The 24,723-nt window shown below is 41.7% G+C and overlaps 2 protein-coding genes and 1 pseudogene across 5 annotated transcripts in view; all 3 read left to right on the plus strand.

Moving 5' to 3' along the window:
* EFCAB3 (EF-hand calcium binding domain 3) overlaps positions 1-16,354 on the plus strand; it is a 337,832-nt gene extending 321,478 nt beyond the window's left edge. The window contains exons 138-144 of the mRNA XM_034640938.1: positions 479-622; positions 1,741-1,812; positions 2,888-3,008; positions 6,349-6,542; positions 6,916-7,100; positions 12,098-12,220; positions 15,478-16,354. Coding sequence (XP_034496829.1) covers positions 479-622; positions 1,741-1,812; positions 2,888-3,008; positions 6,349-6,542; positions 6,916-7,100; positions 12,098-12,220; positions 15,478-15,798 — 1,160 coding nt within the window. The 3' untranslated portion in view covers positions 15,799-16,354. The remainder of the gene's footprint in view (positions 1-478; positions 623-1,740; positions 1,813-2,887; positions 3,009-6,348; positions 6,543-6,915; positions 7,101-12,097; positions 12,221-15,477) is intronic.
* Positions 16,355-20,328: 3,974 nt separating this feature from the next.
* Positions 20,329-24,723, plus strand: part of METTL2A (methyltransferase like 2A) — a 36,554-nt gene continuing 32,159 nt past the window's right edge. For 3 of the 4 annotated variants that reach the window (XR_004619805.1, XM_002922039.4, XM_019802610.2), the window contains exons 1-3: positions 20,330-20,489; positions 20,697-20,788; positions 22,434-22,792. Coding sequence is in view for 3 of the 4 variants with exons in the window: in XM_002922039.4 (XP_002922085.1) it covers positions 20,380-20,489; positions 20,697-20,788; positions 22,434-22,792 (561 nt within the window). In the remaining variant the exon portion in view is untranslated. Of the gene's footprint in view, positions 20,490-20,696; positions 20,789-21,579; positions 21,624-22,433; positions 22,793-24,723 lie in introns of all 4 variants that reach the window. The other variant, XM_034641209.1, reaches the window with a different exon arrangement.
* Positions 22,800-24,718, plus strand: LOC105238841 (annotated as a pseudogene).

Genomic DNA, 24,723 nt, shown 5'->3' on the forward strand with positions numbered 1-24,723 from the left:
TGTCTGTGTCCCACATCACATTGCCTCTTCCATCTTCGAACCAGTAACAGAGTCCTTCTCGTGCTTTGAATCTCTCTGATTTCTCCTCCTGCCACATCTCTCTTGCTTCTAGCTGCCCAAGGGCCCCTGTGATTGGATTGGACCTACTCAGTAATCCAGGGTAATTTATCTTAATTATATCTGCAAAGTCCCTTTTGTCATGTAAGTAAGACATTCACAGATTCTAGGAATTAAGGTGTGGACAGCTTTCAAAGGCCATTTTACCAACATACTTGGTTTTCCAGCAAGTAGTTTATTCCAATTCAAATCTCATGGAAGGACCCTGTCCTTTATATGCAATGTCTATTAAGTACGCATTTTTCTCTCAATACTTTTTCAGAATATGATGTCCAATCAACTATATAGTCAGCCCTAGTTCCATTAGAATATGTACTTATTCTTCAATAACTGCCTGACTAACTTAATTACATTTCTTCAGCCTTCCAAGATGCCTACAGCTTCTTTAACAAGGATAAAACTGGCTGTATTGATTTACATGGAATGATGTGCACTTTAGCTAAGTTGGGAATGAATCTAACCAAGCATGATGTCTATAATGAATTAAGATGTGCTGATATTGATCGTGAGTACTTTGACTTGTAATTATTTTTCTCATAAAAGGTTTTTATAAAGACATGTTTTTCTTTCAGTGATTATATAAACAGAAATAAACCTCATTATCAAAAGTACATATATGTGTTTCTCTTTAAGGATATCAGTAAGATATGTGTACAAGTTACAAAATCAAATTAATGCAAAAAAATCAAATTAATGCTACAAAATGGATTATTCTTTGAAAACACACGTGTGGAAACGAAAAGTGGCTATCATATTTCAATATTAAATTCAGATTACCTATCATGATGTACGTTTTGGAGAGTGCCTTGATATAACAGATAAAAAGGCATTGACAATTTCAAAAATGACATGTTACCAAGAAAATCCAAGCCCTTTGTTTCCATTTGAATCATATTAGTACAAATCTTCCTTTGATCCTTAGGGCCCACCTCTATTGAATTTTAAATGTCACAACATTTTTGTTGATATTTTTAAAGGTTTTAGATAATATTTCCTTTGAATATACTGACCTAATGATTATAGCCCAAGCTGATACGTTGTTTGGAATATATAGCCAGCAAATTATCTCCTCTCACCTCTCTCCACCCAACTGCCAGTGCCCCATTCAATTAGCATAAGCTCCATGTATGAATCAGTGTCACCAGTTAATTAAGATGTCACTTGTTTTCCTCTAACTCTGCCCAATTTTCCCGTTCCTGCATCAAAATACACCCACATGCCTCTAGTAGCACTATCCTATAACGTTAGAAGAGACTGGGTACAATTTGGGGGTGTTAGAATAATAGAAATATTAGAGGTGGGTATGGAGTGGGAAAGTAGGAGTGGATTCCTTGCAAAAATGGCCAGTCTGTCAGAAAGGAGTGAGTGGATAGGACTGCAGGCACTGGGAGCCCCTCGTTTGATGTTTATACCCCACCATTGCTTCTGGCGGCTGTGGGTGACTCGCATCATGGTGCTAAAACCACTTCAAGAAGACCAGTGCTTCCCTGAGCACATCTCCAGCCTTAACGTGCTGTCTAAGTATTGAATAGTCCAAGATGTTTTCATTTTACATTTAGTATATAATCTGATTACTAAAATGCATCTTATATCCTTGTTCTGAGCCTTAGATTTCTGTTGCAGGAGATGGGAAGGTGAATTTCTCAGACTTTATAAAGGTGCTAACAGATAAGAACCGCTTCCTTCAAGCTGTGGGTGAGTAGAGATATTACAAAACAGATGGCAGTTGGGTGGCCCCTACTGACTGCATAGGAACCATTATTCATTTAGGCTTCCGAGCTGAAGACAAGTGAGGAAGGTGTACTCTGGCATGAGATTTACTGTCATCCTGCTTCTCCAAAACAATATTTGCGAAGTAAATTGATACCATTTTATAATTTTAACTTAAATGCATCAAGTCCTTCTGCAGAAGACACTGCTTTTTGGTCTCCAATGCGCAACACTTGGAATAATGTAGAAAAATTCAGTTACCTCTTATAATATTCCTCATCAAGTGTGTGCGCTACTTTGGGAGGTACTCCCTTTACAAATGAAAAATAGTTTTAGAAAAAGAAAAATGCTCTCTCTCATGCAAATTTGGGATATCGATAATTCACTATTCCTAAAAAATATCTTCCTCAGCCTGCCCTCAGTGTGAGGATAGGAGAGTCGGCTAGAGGTTAAAGAGCATGTTCTCACACAAGGTCATAAGTTATGTGGAAGTGTCCTTGACATACTGTTATTAGTCCTCCGATGGTTTGTTTATGAGTTTAATAGTCTGCCTTGGAAAAAGTAACCACAATTTCTGTCAAGTTTTCTGGGGTAAATACATTTCAAATTCCAAATACGGTGTACGGTTTTGGAAAATACATTCATTCATAGGCAGTGAACTGTCCTTAGAAGAGACAGAAGCTACTGCTTCAAGTATTACTGTAGTAACGAGGGTGTGCCTGCAAGCCTGAGATACGTTAATCAGCAATCCCCTTACCCAGAAGAACAGGACAATAGTCCTTAATACATAATTCATGTTTATGTTAAATGTATTAACTTACAAGTCAATATTTACTTAGAAGTCATGGAGCTAAAAGCATTTTTTAATGTTTATTGTGTCTGTTCAGTAATCAAAATGACCTTTCTACCAAATAGAACAGATTTTGAATGGTTTTCTGTAATTCTCTAGTACCTGGCTTGGTATTAATATTGTAAGTAGACTAAAAAGACTGTCGGCTTATTACTTTTTTTGATAGATGTTTTTTTCAGAAGGCATTTTGAATTTTTTTCCCCTTCATAGTTCCAGAAAAGGAGAAATGTTTAGATTTAGCTGGCAACCCAGGGATCCTGTTGTTTGAAATCCTATCAAAGCTTGTAGAGACTTCAGCTTTACCCAGAAAGGCTATAATGGAAATAGTAAGGTAAGTGGCAAAGAAGGATAAAATCAGCCTTCTTAGAAGCACTTATGAGGATATTTACAAGGCAGTCACCTCTGACTAACATCCTATTCCACAAGGTCTGCCCCAAAACAAAGGAGAGGGGGTCTGTGGCAAAGCTCACATGCCACATGGGACCTTATTTCTTCATCCCAACTGTGCTAACTCTGAAATTGCAAGACTGACCTCACACTATCTCAGGGCCCACTGAGGGCCTAAGATGGCCAAGAAAGTTCAGACTCTTCTGCCCTAGGCTAGAGAACCCCAGAAGAGTAAGACTTTTCCAGGGATGACTTTGGGTGGGCTTGGAATTCTAGTTTGGAAGACACTCCCATTCATGCTGGAACTACCAGGGGCTCCCAAGAGATCTTTTGACTCTGGGATGTTGCAGAGCAATTTCAGACCTCCCAAAGTAGCCTTTGGGCTGGAGCTGAGCCAGAATTGGACCTGAGAATAGAGGATGAAGAAGCGTTCTCACACCCAAAAGTGCTTTATTCCAGCAAATACCACTAAAGATAAATTTCCTCGAACTATTTATATTATTGTATTATAGATATTGAATATTGCTGTTATCAATCCTTTTAGCTCATACTCTTTCAAAGCATTCTGCTTTCCCTTCTAGACTGAAAAATACAGAATGTTTTCAGAATACTCAATGGATAATCTCTATATGCTATCCCGTATTTGTCAGATATGGACCAGAGGGTACACAAAATTCTATTCTTCATTCCATTTCAAAGACATTTATTAAATGCCTGCTCTTGGTACACAAATTTGACAATTGCTTAACTTCTCAGCCTTGGCTTCCTCACCTATAAAATGGGAACAACAATAATAATACCTACCTTAAAATAATAATAATAATAATAATAATAATACCTACTTTATAGGGCAGTTGTGGGGATGATATGTGATAATGCAGGTGAAGTGGTTCAATAAATATTCCTAGAGCTCAATAAGTATTATTGTGTGGAAGTAGCTAGAATAGTCATAGAACATATATATTATCTGTTTGAATCCTCACCTCCTTAATCGGTACTATTATTCTCATTTTACAGATGAAAGACCTGAAGTACAGGAAGTTAAGTAACTTGCCCAAGGGGCAATGGTGCCTAGATTTTAGCACAAACAGTCTGATTCCAGAGCCCATGCTCTTATCGAGCCCTCTAGACTGCCTCTCAGGAAATCTTAGCTAATGTTGGTGTTTTTATTATGATGATGATTATGGTTGTTACTTATCATGTACCTGGTTTCTAAGAAGATCAAGTGTTTAATACGTAGCATTTGCATTTAAGGAACTTAAAATATAAATTAAGAGAAAAAGCCATAAGTATGTAGATTACTAAATATACAAAAGTGAAATGATGCAAAATATATCACATAATTAGCTGTTAGATGAGTGGCAAAGATCATTCATTTAGTTTCTGAGAAAACCAGTCTCTAGCTGGATAATGGTAGAATTTGTTTTCTCCTCTTCTCCCTTCTGAAATTGCACTAAAATAATAGTAAAAGAATTTTAGAGGGCATAAAGCCACAAAAACAAGAACACTGGACCAGAGCTATCAACATAATTTGGGAAGCTGGAAAGGAAATGGATGACTGTTTACCGGCTGGTAAGCCCAGGACAAGCTGATACCTGAGCACCTGCTGTAGAGAAGGTCCAGAAACCAGTTCTCACCATAGAGCACCTAACAGGTGCAGGAACTGAGGCGCCAACAACCTCTAAAAGTAGAGGGCAGGGAGACCCTGAAGCAGAAAGACTAATTAAAAGTAGCATGAGGGCGCCTGCGTGGCTCAGTTGCTTAAGCAACTGCCTTCGGCTCAGGTCATGATCCCAAGGTCCTGGGATCAAGTCCCACATTGGGCTCCCCCTGCTCTGTAGGGAGCCTGCTTCTCCCTCTCCCTCTGCCTGCCACTCCTCCTTCTTGTGCTCTCACTGTCAAATAAATAAACAAAATCTTTAAAAAAAATTAAAGTAGCATGAGAAGCAGGTTGACCCTCAGATTCTTCTCCCTAACCCCATACAACCAAGTGACTGCCCTGACAGTCACCTCTCTGAAGAGGTTGTACCAGAAGGATTGTTTGGACTCAGTGATATCAGACAAAACTAAGGATGAGGGTATCAGAGTAGAAACCAGAAATTATGTGAAAGTCCATTTATTGAATGATGAGACCCCCCCCCACCAGTCACCTTCCCCTTCCCTGTGTCCCAATATGCTGACAGCTAGATTTATACCACTGGGTTAAAATACCCGAGGCTCCTGATATTGACTAGCTCAGGAGAGAAGAAAAACATGGATACTCCTAATAAAAAGGTCTCGATTAAAAAAAAAAAGGCCCTTGATGAAACAAGACTCCAGCCAATGACCTGATAGTGAAGTTCCCACTCAATAAGACCCACCATATCAAAAAGTTTCCAATTGGCCTTAAAGAGTGCTTACTCTCTCTCTCTTAAATATGAATAGGCATCCAGGGACCAAAAGAGATATCAGGAAAACCTGTGTTATTAAAGAAATATTACAACAGGAAAGAAAGGAGGAGGAAGGCGAGGAAGCAACTAGTTATAAATATAACATGGTACGTAACCATTGAGCAAAGTTGAGCTGGGGAAGGGGAGACAATAGACTATAGCAGCATTCTCCAACTTGAGCACCCATCAGGATCACCGGGCATTGTTTCAACACATTGCTGGGTCCCAGGGTTTCTGATTCAGTAAGTTTGTGTGAGGATCGAGAATCTCTTTTTGACAAGTTCCCAGTGCTGCTGGTGCTGCTGGCCTGGAGACCACACTCAGAGCTGTAGAGTGTGCAGAGAATACTCTGAGGGAAAGGAAAGGTGAACCTTGAAGGACCTGGTAGGAATTAAATTATACTAAGAGAAAAGAGCATTATATATTTTCAGAGAAGAGTGAGAACATTGTGGATGGTTGGGTTCAAGGCTACAGAAGGAATTTTCTGATTATAAACCAGACTCCAGGGGCGCCCGGGTGGCTCAGTAGATTAAGCAACCAACTCTTGATTTCGACTCAGGTCATGATCTCATGGTCATGAGGTGGAGCTCTGTGTCGTCGGGCTCTGTGCTCGGCGTGGAGTCCACTTGGATTCTCTTTCTCCCTTTCCCCCTCCTCCCTCGCCCTCTGCTTCTCCCCCACTTGTGCTCACGCTCTCTCTCTCTCAAATAAATAAATAAAATCTTTTTAAAATAAATAAATAAGCCAGACTCCAACCAGATCGCTAAAAAAAGAAAATGTCCAACACTTAAGACTCTTTTTCAGTAGGACTCTACAGCACTTTCTATTCTTTTTTGGGTTACTTTTTTTTTTAAGCTATTTCCGAAGAAAATTCCAGGATACCACATCAGGAATGTCATGGAGTCCCTACACTATGGGTTATGAGAAAAGGAGATTTAAGCCAGACATATGCACACCTTCAAGTTCAAGCACAGCTGCCTTTGCTAACGCCGCCCGGATCAAAATAATGAAAGAAAAGGATTTACTTAAATTTCTTGAAGAGCTCAAGAGTAAGAACCACTTGTCCTCTCCCCATTGTTGTAAAAGATTTATTTGTATATTACTGATCAGAAATAAATACTAGAGGCCAAGCATGAGAGAAGCAGGAACACAGCCTATTCTGAGTGACTGGTCTCTGCCACACAGGTATCATTTGAAAGCAAATCTACACCTTCACCTGAATCCTCCTGATACAGGTGAAGCCTAGAGTCTGGGGATGAAGCCTAGACTCTACGGATGGGGAAGGGTGTGAGAAAAGTGAAAAGGGGAATCATGGCCACTGAGGAGACTAGACAAAAAGCAAAATAGGCACCACATGTATGTCTTTCATGTGAGTTTCTTCTTACACTGTTCATAATACCATTTTTGTTTTTATCTTTTAAGGGTGCAGTCCTCCTTCAGATAGCCCATATTCAAAAATACCCATCTTTCCATTGTTTCCTAACATGGATGGGGTAGTGATGGGAAAGCCATTCAAAGACATACAGAAATTAGAAATGCAAAGGAGAAAGGAGCCTCTGGATTTCTTTGAGAACTATTTTTTCCATAAAAGAGACTGGAAGACACAGGTAAGATTTTGGTTATGTCACATTAGTAAATTTAAATACTTAGGTTTTCAAGTTCTAACTTAACAGAACTAATAACATTTTTTAATGACATTTTCAGTCATTATATTTCAAACCAGTTCCTAAAGTTAAGCCTAGGTATAAATATTTAATTTCAACAAATAGTTAAACTTACTGAAAAATACAACCTTAGGGTTGGGGTTAGAGGTGGGGAGTATAAGAATAACAATAAAAGGGCCCTCAGATCCTACCTGCACCTGCTGTCCCTTCAACCTAGCGGCCAGAAGCTGCATTATGGGCTCCCTCACCTGGCTCTAGATCGTGGTTGGGCCAGACACCACGGGACGAGAGGACCAGGTCCACAACTCAGTGGAGCAATCTGTGATGAAGTGGCCATCCTGCCCTTGGACTAGAACCCTACTTATAGTCCCGGCTACACCTTCTGGCCTACTTCACGCTCTGAGCGTTAAGGTCTCAGGCAGCCCTGCCTTGGTTTCTGGGTATTCTCTGAGGAAGCTCTGGCCTTACTCCTGGTTTATAACAGGCCTTCCAGCCTGCAAAACAGCATCAAGATCTGACTGGAGGGGCACCTGGGTGGCTCATTTAGTTAAGCATCTGCCTTTGGCTCAGGTCATGATCCCAGGATCCTGGGATTGAGCCGCGAGTCGGGCTCCCTGCTCAGTGGGGAGCCTACTTCTCCCTCTCCCACTCCCCCTGCTTGTGCTCTCTCTCTCTATCAAAAAAATAAATAAAATCTTAAAAAAAAAAAGATTTGACTGGAGACCAGTGAAGCCTCTCCGGTTCCAGAAAGCATGTGGTGTACACATCACTATGAAATCTTTTAGAAGACCCTCCAGACATAGAGTTTAAGAGTCCCCGAGGCTGGGGGCAGGGGGTAGTGGGGAGCTGCTAATCAACAGGCATACAGTCTCAATTATGCAAGATGAGTAATTCTAGCGATATGCTGTACAACACTGTGCCTAGAGTTAACAAAACGTATTGTACACCAAAAAATGTGTTAAGAGCATAGATCTCACATTAAGTGTTCCTACCACAATAAAATAAAACGTTTTTAAAGATTCTAGAGGAAAACAGGTGCCGGCAAGGATGTAGAGAAAGGGGAACCCTCTTGTACTCTTGGTGGGAATGCAAACTGCTGCAGCCACTCTGGAAAACAGTATGGAGGTTCCTCAAAAAGTTCAAAAGAGAACTACCTTATGACCCAGCAGTTGCACTATGAGGTATTTACCCAAAGAATACAAAAATACTAATTCAAAGAAATATATGCACTCCAATGTTTATAGCAGCAGTATCTACAATAGCCAAATTATGGAAACAGCCCAAATGTCCATCGATACATGAATGGATAAAGAAGAGGTGTACACACACGCATGAACGCACGTGTGTGTCTTTTTTTATGCCCGAGCGATATTCCATTGTGCATAAAGAATGAAATCTTGCCATTTGCAACAATGTGGATGGAGCTAGAGAGTATTATGCTAAGGGAAATAAGTCAGTCAGAGAAAGACAAATACCATATGATTTCACTTACACGTGGAACTTAAGAAACAAACAAGCAAGGGGGAAACAGAAAGAGAAGCAAGAAACAAACTCTTAACAATAGAGAACAAACACATGGTAACCAGAAGGGGAGTGGGTAGGGGGATGGGTTAAATAGGTGATGGGGATAAGGATGCACTTGTGATGAGCACCAGGTGTTGTACGCAAGTGTTGAACCACTATATGGAACACCTAAAACTAATATTGCACTCTATGTTAACTGCCCAGAATTTGAATAAAAACTTTAAAAAAAAAAAATAAAGACCCTAGAGGAGTATCACAGTCACAGATGCCCTTAAGTTCAGACTTTGAATTTATCTCTCCAGATGAAGTCATACCCACAGGCAGATATCACCGACAAGTTGGAAATAAGGGGAACTTTATTCCCCTTTAAATTTATTTCCCAACACTAAGCCCTTCACCTGTGATCCTTCTGTTTACTGTCAATCTCTCCAACAAGATTATGAGATTCATGGAGGCAAGAACTTTATTTCTTTCGCTGAGGGATCCCTATCACCTAGAACAGAACTTGGACCATAGGAGACTCAATATCTTTTGGATGAAAGGAAATTATAATACAAAGTCTTTATTGAGAACAAGATTGTCTCTAATCGTCAGCAGAGATAGTGTCAAGAGCTTTCTAAATGGTCCGCTCCTGTCTTTGTCCTCTGCGGTCTGTTCTCAACACAGCAACCAAAGTGGCTCTGCTAAAATCAGCTCAAAACTTGCCAATGGTTTTTCACATCACTCAGAGTAAAAGCCAAAATCTTTCCTGTAACACTCATGGTCCTACACCATCTAAACCTGAGTCTTCCAATAATGGTAGCCACAGTGGCTATTTGAATTTAAATTTTAGGGTCACCTGGGTGGCCCAGGAGGTTAAGCATCCAACTCTTGATTTCAGCTTAGGTCATGATCTCAGAGTCCTGGGATGGAACCCCCCATCAGGCCCCCCACTCAGCAGGGAGTCTGCTCCCTCTCCGCCTGCCCCTCCCCATCCTATAGTCACACGCCTGCGTGCTCTCAAATAAATACATAAATCTTAAGAAGAATTACTGGTTTGGGGAACACTAATCAACAAAAACTAAAAAAATACTATACACCACAGTAACACAGGAGATGAAAAGGGTGGTACTCAGCTTTCCAAGCTCATTTTATTGTTTGAGTAGAGACTTAGGATACTGGTCACATCTATAATTTGTTAAATTTATAATGAGTGTTAAAAATGTGAGGATAATCACTTTAAAATGAATCATGAATAATGAATAATCGTTAAAATTAGTAACTGTCAAATAGAAGGGGGAAAGAACAAGAAAAAAGAGAAAACATGGAATAATAGTGCAAAACCAAACAGCCAGAAAAATCTAAATATATCAATAATCACAGTAAAAGATTAAAACATACTAGTTTAATTAAAAAGTATTAAAAAGAAAAAATAGACAATGGATCATCTTTCAAGTCTAAAAAGAAGGATACTGAGACTGATTTCTAATAATTTTCAGATATCTGTTCTTTAAAGGAGACACACCTAAAATATTACACAGAAAGTTTGAAAGTAAAAGGACAGGAAAAGATACATCAGCCAAATACAAATCAGAGTGAGCTGGTATCAATATATTAGTATGGGGATAGTAAAATTTAAGGAAAACCTAACTAAAGATAAAGATGCTATTTAATTATTTTTTTTAAATCATCAGGAAGACATATCTATCCTGAACCTGTATGCACCTAGCAAATTCACAGATAAGGTGACAATTCACAGAATTGTAAGGATTACATTTAGACATTTTAAAGGCACTGTGTGTGCTAAAAAGAGGTGAATATACAAACCCATAATCACAGTGGGAGATATTTATCATGTATCTCTAGGAACTAACAAAGTAGACCAAAAGGAAAAAAAAAAAAGAAATAAACTCATTTGACAAAAAACTTTACCTGTTAAGGAAGAGAGACATGGAACATGAAGAATCGGAATCTAGAAAAAGTTGTTTCAGGACAGGGAGAACGTGAGCTACATTAGTAGCCAAAAGGGAAGGGCCCTTAGAGCTGTGGTTCTCTATCTTGGCTGCACAACAGAACCACCAAGGAGAGCTTCTAACCACCCTGTGTCCAGGCCACAACCCCATCCAATCAAATCAGATCTCAAGATGGGGCTCAGGCTTCGGTATTTTTAAAAGTTCCAACATGCAGCCAAAGCTGACAACCACTGGCCAAGGAAGAGAAACTGAAGACGTAGGAGAGAGGCAGGACTGGCTATGTAATTTGTGGAGCAAGGGCAAAATGGAAATGTAGGGCCCCTTGTCCAAAAATTACTAAGAATTTAAAGACCGCAACAGCGAGCAAAAAACCACATTCAGGGCCCTTCTAAGCACACGGTCCTATGGGATTACACAGGTCACACATCCGTGAAGCCAGCCATGGAACAAGGAAAATCCAAGGGAAATGGTCCAGGAGGGGAATTAATAAAGATACAGGGGGGAGACTTTGACCTTGGAAATCAGGAAAAACTCTCAAAGGCAAAGAGGCAAAGAGGAAAAATCAGGCTGCACAATGGAGCAATTCTAAGGTGGAGAGAAGAGTGAAAAGAATTCGTGTTAGCTAGTCCTAGAGAGACAATCATTCGCCGAGGGGTGTGTGCAGATCTGGCTTTCCAGCAGCCACTAAGAGGACAGCCATGAGATCTGCAAGAGAATTAACAGCATTCAGTGAAGAAAAGTGGTGTCAGGGGTGCCTGGGTGGCACAGCGGTTAAGCGTCTGCCTTCGGCTCAGGGCGTGATCCCGGCGTTATGGGATCGAGCCCCACATCAGGCTTCTCCTCTATGAGCCTGCTTCTTCCTCTCCCACTCCCCCTGCTTGTGTTCCCTCTCTCGCTGGCTGTCTCTATCTCTGTCAAATAAATAAATAAAATCTTTAAAAAAAAAAAAAAAGAAAAGTGGTGTCAAGCTGTACTGAGTTCCTGGATGAGATTGGATACTACACACTTTCAAAGAAACCAATCCACATATTTACATGATTTCCACCGGCATGTTCAGCAGCCCAGGAACAGGGAAAATAGACAGCTGGTTCCCCAGTGGAAGTTTGGAAGTAATATAGGTTGTACTCTGTGGAGGGTACCTTCTTTACTTTTCAGGGCTTTGTGATGTCTTAGGGAATTTGGTGAGGGGAGAATTGGCTCCTCTCTACCCTCCATATCCATTCCACACATAAACCATCTTCTGGTCTACACTTCTGAGCAGGCTTCATCATTACGAAAGAGAATTTGCTAAATGCTCAGTTACACATGGTGCTATACTAAGCGCCCCAAAACAAGTGGCTTAACAATAACCTTATAAATCACATACAAACCCCTTCCTAATAGATGTATTTCTGTTTATTATGTCTTTGTTGTATAATTCAACCCAAGTATATCAATAACCTTCTTTTTTTAATGTGCATAAAGGCAGCAAATATAAAGCCTTTTGACCCAGTCTCAGGCTATCCAAGTGACATTCTGGCCATTGACCAAATACTCAAGAAGAAGCAGAATTGGACGGTGACAGATGCAGCTGCTATTAAACAGCACGTGAGTATTCACTGTTACGGCATGCCTTCCCAGAAGGCCTTGAGCAGATATTTTCCACCCCAATACTACAACCATACATCCCAAAGGTATCTTTCCTGCTTTATGTCTTTAAAATTAGACAAGATCATTTCTCATTTTCCCCCCTTTGTCATGATGTTTCTTGCTCTACGATCAAATGGATTCAAATGTCAACTGCTAAAACTCATCCTGCTAATCACCCATGGAACCATACCCAGCATTGTTTCTGGGACGTTCATTTGTGTCATGCTGGAAATAGCAACTAGTTAAGGCAGTAGACCAGCAGTCACAGTGAGCAGGTGTACTAAGGGGAATCATGACGAGTGAAAGCATCTCGATTGTAGCAGCTAAAAGAAGAAGAGTCTGAGTGCACTTCCTGGGTGCCAGGCACGGTGCTCTAGAAGCACTCTCCAAGTATTCTACAGGCACTAATTCATTTACTTATCACGACAGTCCTTCCGGATAGGTGCTGTTACCATTGTCGTTTTGTAGATATGCACAGAGAGGTTGACTTGTCTAAAGGCAGAAGTAATAGAGGAAGTAATAGAGTCAGAATTATAAACATGCACAGCTTGGCCCTGGAATCCACACTTTTAACCACAACTCTGTGCTGCCTGTCTACTTTTGTGCACTGACGTCTTAGCAACTTTTTTTTTATGATTTTTTTATTATATTATGTTAGTCACCATACAGTACATCCCCGGATTCCGATGTAAAGTTCGATGCTTCATTAGTTGCGTATAACACCCAGTGCACCATGCAACACGTGCCCTCCTTACTACCCATCTTTTGTACTCCACAGACTGGGGTGTATGTATTTCATGCCTCCTCCCTTCTGCATTTGACACTAGTGATCAAACTCTGACATTTTCTACTTCCTCGGCCTTTACAATACTGTGTCTTGCAGCTCTGTGTCCCTTCCTCTCGCTTCTCTTTCCTGACTGTTCATCCCTTAAATCTTGATATTTCTTCATGTTCTAGTCCCATCCTACTGCTCTTCCCATTATATGCACTCATCCATTCATTTGTTTAGTAAATGTTTATACATTATTAACAAAGTTCTAGAATTAGGGGCTACCACAGGAAAAAAAAGAAAACATAGCTCCTGCCCTCCATGAGCTTGGATTGAGGGTGGAAGACAAGGCAAGGTGCAGTAGGGATATGGGGATATGGGGATAAATGAAACTACAGGTGGTCAGTACTGCATATCACAAAGGAGTGGGCTCCCAACCTCTATCTCGTCGTGGCACATATTCATGCTGGAGTAAGTGGAGGCTGCTTACAGCCAGAGACCTCCAGTCTACAGCAGCAGCTGCCCGAAGGACTAATAAGCTTGAGAAAATCAGTAATGTGGCATACCTGTAACCTAGCAGAACACCGGGGATCTCTGCGTTAAGTGAAGGAAAAGCTAGGGCAAGTATTCTTCGGATGATCTCAGTCTACCCTCCCTCTCACTACCTGATGAACATTTTACCTCACTGTCTCAGCACATCAAACCCTACATGTCCAAACCAAACTCATCATCTGCATCAAACTGGCTCTTCCCTTGGGGATTCTTCCTGACATCGGGTGCTGATACCACTGTCTACCCCATCAATGAAACTAGAAGGTGAGGAATCATCCTAATTTATATATTGTTCTCACTCTTCACATCCACCTATGACCAAATGTGGCTACTCTTGTTCTTCTGAAGATTTTTCAAATCTGTCCCCTTCGTCCTACCACTACTGCCTTAACTGGAGCCCTCATTAGGTCTTGCCGGGACAACACCCTCCAACCTCCTATCCCTGCCTCACAGCTGCTCTCCTCCACCCATTCTCCACACAGCTGCTAATGATCTATTGTGAAGATACGGCTACATCCCTGTGCTGCTTACAAATGAATCTTTCCCTCTCAACAGTCGTAGGATTTCTTTTTTTTTTTTGTATTTTAATTTAATTTTATTATATTATGTTAATCACCATACAGTACATCCCCAGATTCCGATGTAAAGTTTGATGCTTCATTAGTTGCGTATAACACCCAGTGCACCATGCAATACGTGCCCTCCTTACTACCCATCACCAGTCTATCCCATTCCCCCACCCCCTCCCCTCTGAAGTCTTCAGTTTGTTTCTCATAGTCCATAGTCTCTCATGTTTCATTCCCCCTTCTGATTACCCCCCTTTTCTTTATCCCTTTCTTCCCCTACCGATCATCCTAGTTCTTATGTTCCATAGATGAGAGAAATCATATGATAATTGTCTTTCTCTGCTTGACTTATTTCACTTAGCATTATCTCCTCCAGTGCCGTCCATGTTGCAGCAAATGTTGAGAATTCGTTCTTTCTGATAGCTGAGTAATATTCCATTGTATATATGGACCACAGCTTCTTAATCCAGTCATCTGTTGAAGGGCATCTCGGCTCCTTCCATGATTTGGCTATTGTGGACAATGCAGCTATGAACATTGGGGTGCATATGGCCCTTCTCTTTACTACCGTCTGTATCTTTGGGGTAAACACCCAGTAGTGCAATGGCTGGGTCATAGGGTAGTTCAATTTTTAACTTTTTAAGGGATTTCTCAGCAATATTTTCTGCTCTACACACTGAGATTTGTCTCACTTCCATCAGAACAGTGGCTTACTACCGCATGATTTTCACTGAGGAAAGGGCTCTCTTAACCTCACTGAGATCAAGTCGAAGGGCCATTGCAGCAGACAATGTTTTACCTGCCTTGCCTGCATCAATCCTTCCCTCTCACTTTCAAAACCTGACATTTTAGCAATACTAACATGCTTGTGCACCCTACCAACTCCAGAGGCTTATTACCTTTGACCCTTTGTTTATACTGTCTCCTTTCCCTGGAACACCTTCCCATCACCCCTGACTCCTTCAATCTGGTCAAATCCTTGAGGACCTACTCAGCATCTTCTCCCTCCCTGACCTAGGCTGGATTGAGTGCCATCCTTGGCACTCCTTTCATCTCCAAAGACTATCTCCATCCCACATTTCCTCCTTGGTTTAGTTTATTGTGTTTTTAATATTGTCATAAAATGTCTTATCTCAGTATTCCCAAATCATACATTTTGATTGTCCATCAACTCCTAACTCACATGTCCACAAGAGGTTCCAACCAATGTATAAACTCAGTGATTTTCAGCTAGCCTGGGAATGTAACTCTTGGGCTATCAGAATTGTGGTTCATAAGTCAAAGATATGTTAAGGAAACTACTGCAAATGTCTGCTCTCTCACTGCAGGTGAAAAGGGCTACAGATGCTTATAACTTGGGAATTGCCCTTGAGCACCGGAAGGACATGCTAAACCTCTGGCGGAAGATCCGAGGGGATCTGATTGGAGTAGACACTAAAAATGAGTCCTTTTATGACACCTTTTCTACCTACACATGGTCCTGGAATGTTTGCCAAGAATTACTTTCGCCGAAGGACTTAAGGTTATATGATGCCTACATGAATAGAAATACCTTCCACAACTCTGTAGTCTCTTCATCCTCGGATATCAGTGAATGTGACACAGAGACAGGAAGAAAAAGAAAACGGAAAGGTTTCAAAAGGTTTTGACAATGAAATTCTACATTTTCTAAACAGCTCATTGCAAACTACCTTTTTCATAGATATCAAAATTATGGTTTCTTGCTTTTGTCTAGTACATTCTTAGCAGCTGTTGACATCTTTTGAATTCTGACCAGTAAAAAAGTTTAAGTCATAATGCAGTTTGCCTTTCCTAATTCTTGACGAGTAAACAGAGGCCATGCGGTTATCTCCCCAGCAAACAGCTGCGCTCTGCTGCCCCCATCTGGCTCAAAACTGCCTGGGCAGAAGGAGAAAGTCGAACGTGGGCGCTTACCTCAACGCAGGGTTGCCCCTGTGAGCCCCTAAGGGCCCTCCCGGTAGGTAATAAGCATCTGAATTTACGTGACCGTAAGTGACATCAGGTTTTTGGTTATTTGTAAAAGAGTCCAGAGGCAGCAGATGACAATGATCTTTCAGTTCCAGGGAATAATATTACCATCTCCCAGGGAATCTTAGTTGAATTTGAGTGTTCCTAAGGCTCCGTCACACATCATCAGGCTGATCTCTTGGATCCGTCTTAAAAATAGTTGACCCCTCCATCACACTTGTTGCTGTTGTTCTGTAGCGTATTTAATAAGGATGCACGCGTATAACTGTATTACAAGTTTGGGAGGTGTACTTTTTTATAGTGGAAAAATATGCATAAAATTTGCTATTTTAATCCTGTTTAGGGATTATCATCCATTACATTTTTTTTTCCTGTTAGAAAAAGGAAAAGACATGTTCCATATTGATGGAGACAGTGGCTTATAATATAAAATCACACCACGCCAGAAAAAAGCAATGAAGATAGTGAAGGCTCCTAGAACTATTTAATGAAACAGCTGACGTGAAGTAAATTTGTGTTAACCTTGAATATTCAAAACTGTCTAAATATATTTGCCATTCTTTACAATATTATGATGTTGAGAAGGAGAACCTTGGGGCAACTGGGTGGCTCAGTCCATTAAGCATCTGCCTTCAGCTCAGGTCGTGATCCGGGGGTTCTGGGGTTGAGCCCCACACCAGGCTCCCTGCTCAGTGGGGAGCCTGCTTCTCCCTCTCCCTCTACCTGCCACTCCCCTTGTTCGTGCTCTTTCTTGTTTGCTCTCTCATGCTCGCTTTGTCTCTCTCAAATAAATAAGATCTTGGAACGCCTGGGTGGCTCAGTTGGTTAAGCATCTCCCTTCAGGTCAGGTCATGATCCCGGGGTTCTGGGATTGAGTCCCACATGGGTCTCCTTGCTCAGCAGGGAGCCTGCTTCTCCCTCTGCCTACCACTCCCCCTGCTTGTGCTCTCTCTCTGTCTTCCTGTCAAATAAATAAATAAAATCTTTTTAAAAATAAATAAAATCTTTAAAAAAAAAAGAACCTTATAGACAAGTGACCATGTTTCCTACCCAGAAAACAAGATTTATGGTTTGACAGGTTTTTTTTTTTATATAGCTATGACTGTAATAGGCAATCTATGAGATGTAATTTGGATGCCAAAATATTGAAATTCCTGGAATATTTTCTTGGATCAATGGGATAACAGGACAGAATATTTTTAAGTCTATCTGTCCCGGAAAATCTAAAATGTATAGTAATACCATCTATCAATCTGTCCCTCACTGTGGTTGACAGTAGAAACTGGCATCTTGCAGATGAAATACGGTATAGCAACAGGTATTCAGCCATTCATTCAACAATTATTTATGGAGTTGCATACTGTCTGCTGGCCCCTGTTCTAGGACTTGGATATATAACAGTGAATGAGCAGATAAAATGCCCTGACCTCACAGCTGAGTAATGCAGCTAATTATAACCGCTGACTCAGTACTTCCACTTCAAGGAATTATTCCTAAAGAAGTAATCATGAATATACAAATGATTTAGTTATAAAGATGATTATGTTGGATTTTTAATAGTAAGAAACTCAAAGTAGCCTAAATGTCCAGTAAATCATGATACAGCTCTATAAAACAATATCGGGGTTATTAAAACACTGTTAGAAAAGAACATTCAAAAAAAAAAGAACATTCGAGCAGAAGAATGATATTCACAAACTATTATCATGTTATAAAACAGGCTACAACTGCTCAGAGCCATGAGAAAACTTTATGGGGTGGTTCTAGAACCCAATTATGATGGTAGTTGTACAAATATAGATTTTTATGAAAATGTATCAAACTGTACACTTAAGACAAATGAATTTAATTGTATGTAAACTAAACCTCAATGAAGCTGTGAAAAAAAGGGCATAAGGCAGTTCTGAAACTATTTTAACTTAAAAGTTACTTCTATAAATCAATTAGAAAAAAAGACTGGAAGGATATAAACCGAAGTGTTTCATGGATTAAATTAAGGATGGAATGGAGTAGTTTCTTTTTTCTTTTGTCTAAATGTTCTACAATAAGAAAATGTTTTGCAATAAGAAAAAAAACACAAAGTCTGTTTAAAGTTGTTAAACCAGCTTATTCAAATCTCTAGGGCTGCTACATGTTCCGCGAAACTTTAAGAACAAATTAGGACACCCTTCCCCCACCTTTCAGTTCCAGAGCACATGCTTACACAGACCCGAATTTCCACTGATTGGAACTGAAAGAAAGGCACGAAATAATTAACTACCCATGTCCCAGGTTGACACCCAAGGCAGTAATCCAGACTGAGAGTTGTTAACCTTTCCAGGCTTTGAACCCGTGCCACCCAGCTAGAAGAGCTCTTGCAGCTCACCAGCAGAGGGACCCTTAGGTCCCCTGAAAAGTATTGCTGAAAATACAATCTAGTATCTAGTCTGATACCACAAAGGACTCACAGCCATGTCTTCACAAATTTCTTCAGAAAAATGATTTTAGGCGCTTCAAAAGGGCTCCAGTTGTTTGACATTTTAAATGATTAATTATTGGAACTAATATAGTAAGTGACTTCAAGGGAAAACAGAGAGTGAGCTCTATGCAAAGAAATATGAAGTGGAACTGCTGACTAGGAGCATGGATAGTTTTTGGTGTGAGGAGAAAAAAGCATGTGGAAGAGAGGACAAGATGCCAAGAATAAATATAAACTACCACTATATCAAACAACTGGCCTTGAGAAAAGATAAAAGTCCTTGTACTTGTTTTTTGGAAAGGAGGTTTTGTTCAAAATGTTTCAAAAGACCATGAGAATGGCAAATGTGTTTTCGAATAAAGAACAAGTTCTTTACTATCTTATCTTTTCGATTCACTCACGTATTTTCCTTTGTGATTAGGAAGGGTTTAGGGCTTGTTCCCATTTCTTTTCTGAGAAAGATACCCAATCTCTCATAGCTCCCTTCAGTTTTGCCTATGGAAAGAATGTGCAATGAAGTAAATGATGACTGGTTACCAGTGGGCTGTCTAGTACTGCACCAGTTAAATAACTAATTAACCTTTTCCTTAACTTCTTCCAAATGGTAGTCCTTACTCCCCTGGAACTCTTCTCAACTAACCTTATATCAACAGGATACTTTCTTCTAGATCATTTTGAAAATCAGTTTATAGTAATTATTGAAACATAAACGTAAGGCTGAAATGTATTAATATAACAAATTAGATGTGTTGTATTACAATCCTGATTGTGTGAACGAGCTCGGGTATGGAAAATTCCAAAAAGTAGGTGGTTATAAATTATATAATTACAGGGGCCCCTGGGTGGCTTAGTCCTTTAAGCATCATGATCTCAGGGTCCTGGGACCCAGCCCCACGTTGGGCTCCCCACTTGGCAGGGAGTCTGCTTCTCCCTCTCCCACTGCTCCTCCCTTTTTTCTGTTGCTCTCAAATAATCTTTAAAAAAATAGTTTAAAAATTATATAATGATATAAATTAACCTCATGTTCTCAGAATTCATTCCATACCCCCCCCAAGAAAAATAGCATTCTTTCATTCTTTTTCATAGCTTTTCACACTATGAAAAGCTGACTACAGAAACTGGAAAACTGCCATATTTCCTCACCCAGCTTGCTATCTTCCTCAAATTCTTCTGCCATCAGGTCTAAATGGAACTAGGCACCCTTAATTTTCAAAGTGATTCAAGGTTTTTCCTGCCTTAAAACTTGAGGGAAACTGAGGGAACTGCTAGAGGATCCCAGCATAGAAAGGAGGCTCAAGCGTAATGTCTCCCACTTTTTTTTTTTAAGGTTTTATTTATTTATTCGTGAGAGAGGGAGAACGAGCACAGGAAGGAGGGAGAGCAGCAGGCAGAGGCAAAAGCAGGGAGCCCCAAGTGGGGCTCAATCCCAGGACCCTGGGATCACGACCTCAGCCAAAGGCAGATGCTTAACCGACTGAGCCACCCAGAGATTCCTGTCTCCCACTTTCTTGCGGGCCTGCACCGCCATCAGGCCCTCTTCCCAGCAGGGGAAAAGCCAGCTCAGAGAAATTCTGTGGGCGAGCTCTCCCTCCCCCGAGAGCTTCTCCAGCTCAGGGCCCGCCCCACAGGGCGGAGCTCCAGCTACAACCCAGAAGGGGGACTTCAGAGCTGCCCCGCCCCTCCTTGCTCTTTTCCCGCCCAGATCCCGCGACTTCCGGAGGGGGCGTGGCTCCGCAGGAAGTTTTCGCCTGACGGAAAGGTAGGCATATCCGGCTCCGGTGTCATGGCCGGCCCCTACCCTGAATGTGCGCCGGCTGCGGTCGGCGAGAAGAGGCAGCAGTTTGGGAGCAGGTTCCTGAGCGATCCGGCGCGCGTCTTCCACCATAATGCCTGGTAACCACCCTACCCCTCGTCCGGCCTGCGGCTTGCCCTCTGTACCGCAGCCCCGTGCGCTCTGAGAAGCCCCTGACCGCCGGCTACGAGTCCCGCTGCCCTGCTCGAGGCGCTCTCTTTCCACGGGAGAGGCGCTGCGTGGCCAGCGACTCAGCCTGCCCGCAGCTGGGACGTGAGGCCCCTAAGCTGCCTGTTTGATTTTCCCAGGGACAATGTGGAGTGGTCGGAAGAGCAGGCCGCCGCAGCGGAGAGGAAAGTCCGGGAGAACAGTATCCAGCGGGTGTGCCAGGAGAAGCAAGGTGCGCTTAGGTGGGCCCTCAGTAGTATCAGCAGCCAGCGTACTACTAGACGCGCTCTCCCAGAGAGGCCAGAGAACCTAGACCGCCAAGAGCCTTTGTTACTGGACTGATCCCGAACTCGGGGGTGGGTTCACGGGAGGGGAGGGGATGGGTTAGGATGGAAAAAAGGTTCACCCTAAAATCTTACTAGGGCGAAGAGGGAGTTTTGGGTTTGGCTCTGTTTGAGAGGAAGTAACTGTATCTTGATATGTATTTTAAAGATGAGTTTTTAGTTAACGTCGAATAGACCCATATTAATATGACTGACCTACAGTAACCGTGTGGTGACACGATCGACTTAGAGGCTGTGCTTCGTCTATATGATTACACTTTGAGGAAATGTTGTCACTGAAGCTAGACTCTAGCGGTCAGATTCTAAATATTGTTGGGGAAGGGAGCTAATGACTGGTATGATGGCCATGAGGATTTAGGGCTTCTGCCAAGTAAAGCTGGGTGAAGAAGAGTGTAGGTAAGTGTGGCGAAAGAAAAAGAGACCCGTTCTGGAGAGTTGGATGTTTCACTGCAAAATATCTCTAGATACTAAGACTAAGCCTGGCTGAGCCTATGCCCCAAAAGGCAATTGAAAGTAGGACTAGAAACTGGGAGAGTAGTATCCCACAGTTCACTATAACAATTAGAAGATTCCAGTTACAAAATATTCACCTTACATAGTTTGACAGAGACTAGATCAAAGCAAGTTAGAGTTGAAAGGGATTTTGAAAATCATGTAGTCCAATATCCTCTTTTTGCAGTTAAAGAAACTTGGACCACAGGACATTAAGTGCCTTACTCAGAGGTAAGCAGTTAGTAGTAGGAGTGGCAGAACTAAAATCCAATTTCTTAGATTTTTTTTCTTTATTACACTAGTCAAGGTCGTATATTGGCAAAGAGTAGAAAACTGCAGTCTAGGACTGTCCACTGCCTTGATCACCTTAAACTACAATGGAAACAGTCTACCCTTCTGAAGTCTCTCCTGTCCTCTTTCACCAAAACTTCTCATCCAAAGACGTTTTTTCTTCTTGTCAGCATTTCTCCTTTCCTTTTAGCCTTGTTTCTGTTTTTAGGATCTGTTAGTAGTATTGAATTCATTCCTTAGCTCCACATTCAATAAAGAACCACAGCCAGAGGAGTATATTTAAAGAAGAGCTGAGTGTGTCATTAACCCGTGAGTTCCCATGGGGAATGACTGAAGAACCTGGGACATTTCTCCTGTAAAAGAGAATATTTAGAGGGGAAAATAACTGCCCTTACATACAAAAGAATTGTTCTGCATGGCCCTAAGAAATAGTAGGACTTTCTGACCAGAAGACAGATTTTTTTTTTTCTTAATGTTAGAATTTTCTTTTTTTCCACCCAAAGACATGGGTGGAGAATTGGTAGTAAGTTCCCTGATAGAAGTTCTTCCCTAGAAGGACAAGACACAGAGGGAATTCAGGCAGGGTAGGTGGCAGGACTACAAGATTTCCCGCTCTGAGATTATGGCTCCACTTGAGGATATTTTTAGTGTAAAATGACGTTCAGTGAAGCAGGATGACATTTGACATTAGGGACACATAAAATATTAAGAGATTGAGAGTTTTTAAAATTCTTTCTTTGATATTTACAGTTGATTATGAAATCAATGCCCACAAATACTGGAATGAGTTCTACAAAATCCACGAAAACGGATTTTTCAAGGATAGACATTGGCTTTTCACTGAATTCCCAGAGTTGGCACCTAGCCCGAACCAAAGTGACTTGAATGATTGGCTCTCAGAGAACAAGAGGGGTGAAGTACCTGAAGGTAGGAGCAAGGAGGATGGACCTGGTTTAAAAATAGAAGAACAGCACATGTATTCTTCAGATAGCTTTGGATGTAAACTACAGATGCCTCCTGTGGAAGAAGATGTAACTCAGAAATTCAGTCACCTGGAAATCTGTGCTGATGAGTTCCCTGGATCCTCAGCCAGCTACAGAATACTCGAGGTAACCCCCCTCTGTTGTCCTGATACTGGGGTTCCTGAGATTGTTCTGTTGTACATGCGGGTGATGCAGGGAGGCTGACAACAAAAGTGATACTGTCAGAAGAAGATGACTAGACTTGACTCTTTTGTTGGCCTAGAAACGCCTCCATTTTTGAACTAGTGACATGTCTTACATTCAGACCAGATACCTGGTGGTTGTGGCAAACAAAGGTAGATCACCTGAAGTGCTACCTGGAAACATCCTATTGCATCTGAACGTTGTAGCGTCTGCTGTACCTGTCGGAACAGAGTCCCAAGTCACAAGACAAATTCTTTTACTTCTCTTATAAGATGGGGGCAGGGGAGAAGGGGAGAGGTTAGTTGCAATGGTGCCTGCTTCTCAGGCATGGGAGAATTCTTGTCTTCCTCGTGTGGGTGGTGTTGCTGAGGCAAGGCTAGACCTGGAAATATGTCTAGGTGGTGACCATATACTCCTTGGAAGCTAATTAGCCTTGGGGTTGAGTCCTCTAGCCTGACCTTGTTACTAGTCCCCCTCCCCAAGCATAAGGGGACTTCTCCCTCTCTGTGTGCCTCATAGTAGTTGTGAAAATTACATACATTGAGATAACGACATAAAATGGCTAAAAATAATGCCTGGGATATAGTAAGCCCTTAGTAAATGGTCACTGTCCTTTTTGGGTTTGGGTTTTTTTGTTTGTTTGTTTGTTTTTAAAGATTTCATTTATTTAGAGAGCATGTGTGAGAGCAGGGGGAGGAGCAGAGGGAAAGGGAGATAATCTCTAGCGACTCTGCACTTAGTACAGAGCCTGATGCAGGGCTCAATCCCATGACCCCAAGGTCATGACCCGAGCCGAAACCAAGAGTCAGACACCCAACCCCAAATGGTCACTGTTATTAGCAAACCCAGCACCGTGTTTAGGACAATGTAATTCATGGTCCCCTATTCATGAATTTTTCTGCTTAGTCTTGAGAAACATGTTTCCAATAATGATATAGTTCAGTTCAGTAAGAAAATATGTCATCTGTCTTCTCTGCACTGGGAGCAGCTCTCCTGCCAGGCTCCCCATGCTCTGAAAATGTGCACTTGTGCAGAGTTCGTCTCCACCCCCTTCTTGGTCAGGAGCACCTCTCAGCTGTTGAGCCCATCACTGCAGTGGTGCTAAAACCACCCGAGACACTGACAGATGAGAGCCTAGCAGCTTGGCAATCCCACGTCCCCTGACCTCACTTATTACCAGCTGCAGGTTCCATATCGGCGCCATTTCAAGGGTCATTGACACAGCAGCCAAGTTCATTGGGGCTGAGGCTGCCATGGTCGGGGGTGGCTGGCTTGGGCTGGAATTGGGACTGTGTTCGGGAGCCTCATCATTGGTTATGCCAGGAACCCCTCTCTGAAGCCACAGCTCTTCTCCTATGCCATTTTGGGTTTCGCCCTCTCAGAGGCCATGGGGCTTTTTTGCCTGATGGTGGCCTTATCCTCTTCGTCATGGGCAGGAGCTGTCTCCATCTCCCATAGGTCTTTCTCCCATGTCCTGTCTGCCCTATATGTTCCTTTTCCTATACCTCCCCAGGCAGCCTGGGGAAAGTGATTGGCTCAGGGTTTGACAGGGAAGACAAATAAATACTGAAGAAAAAAAAATTTCATCTATAGGACCATTTGCTGAAACTCAAAAAGTAAAAGCAATCCATCCCCTTTTTTCCACACCAGCTCCCTTCTGCTTTGGAGAGCCCATGCTCTTGTCTTTTATAGCTTCCTCTCTCAGACTTCCTGCTGTCAAGTTCAGGGAATGTTACGGGTACTCTTTAGCTCTGGTCACTGTGACTTCCCTACTGATACCATTAAGCAAGATTATCTATTGTTGATTATTTATCTAGCTCTAAGGAATTAATTCTTTGGAAAGTCCTGTAACTAAAAGTTCATTTCTGTCTGCA

This window comes from Ailuropoda melanoleuca, chromosome 13 (assembly GCF_002007445.2).
Source record: "Ailuropoda melanoleuca isolate Jingjing chromosome 13, ASM200744v2, whole genome shotgun sequence".
NCBI lineage: Eukaryota > Metazoa > Chordata > Mammalia > Carnivora > Ursidae > Ailuropoda > Ailuropoda melanoleuca.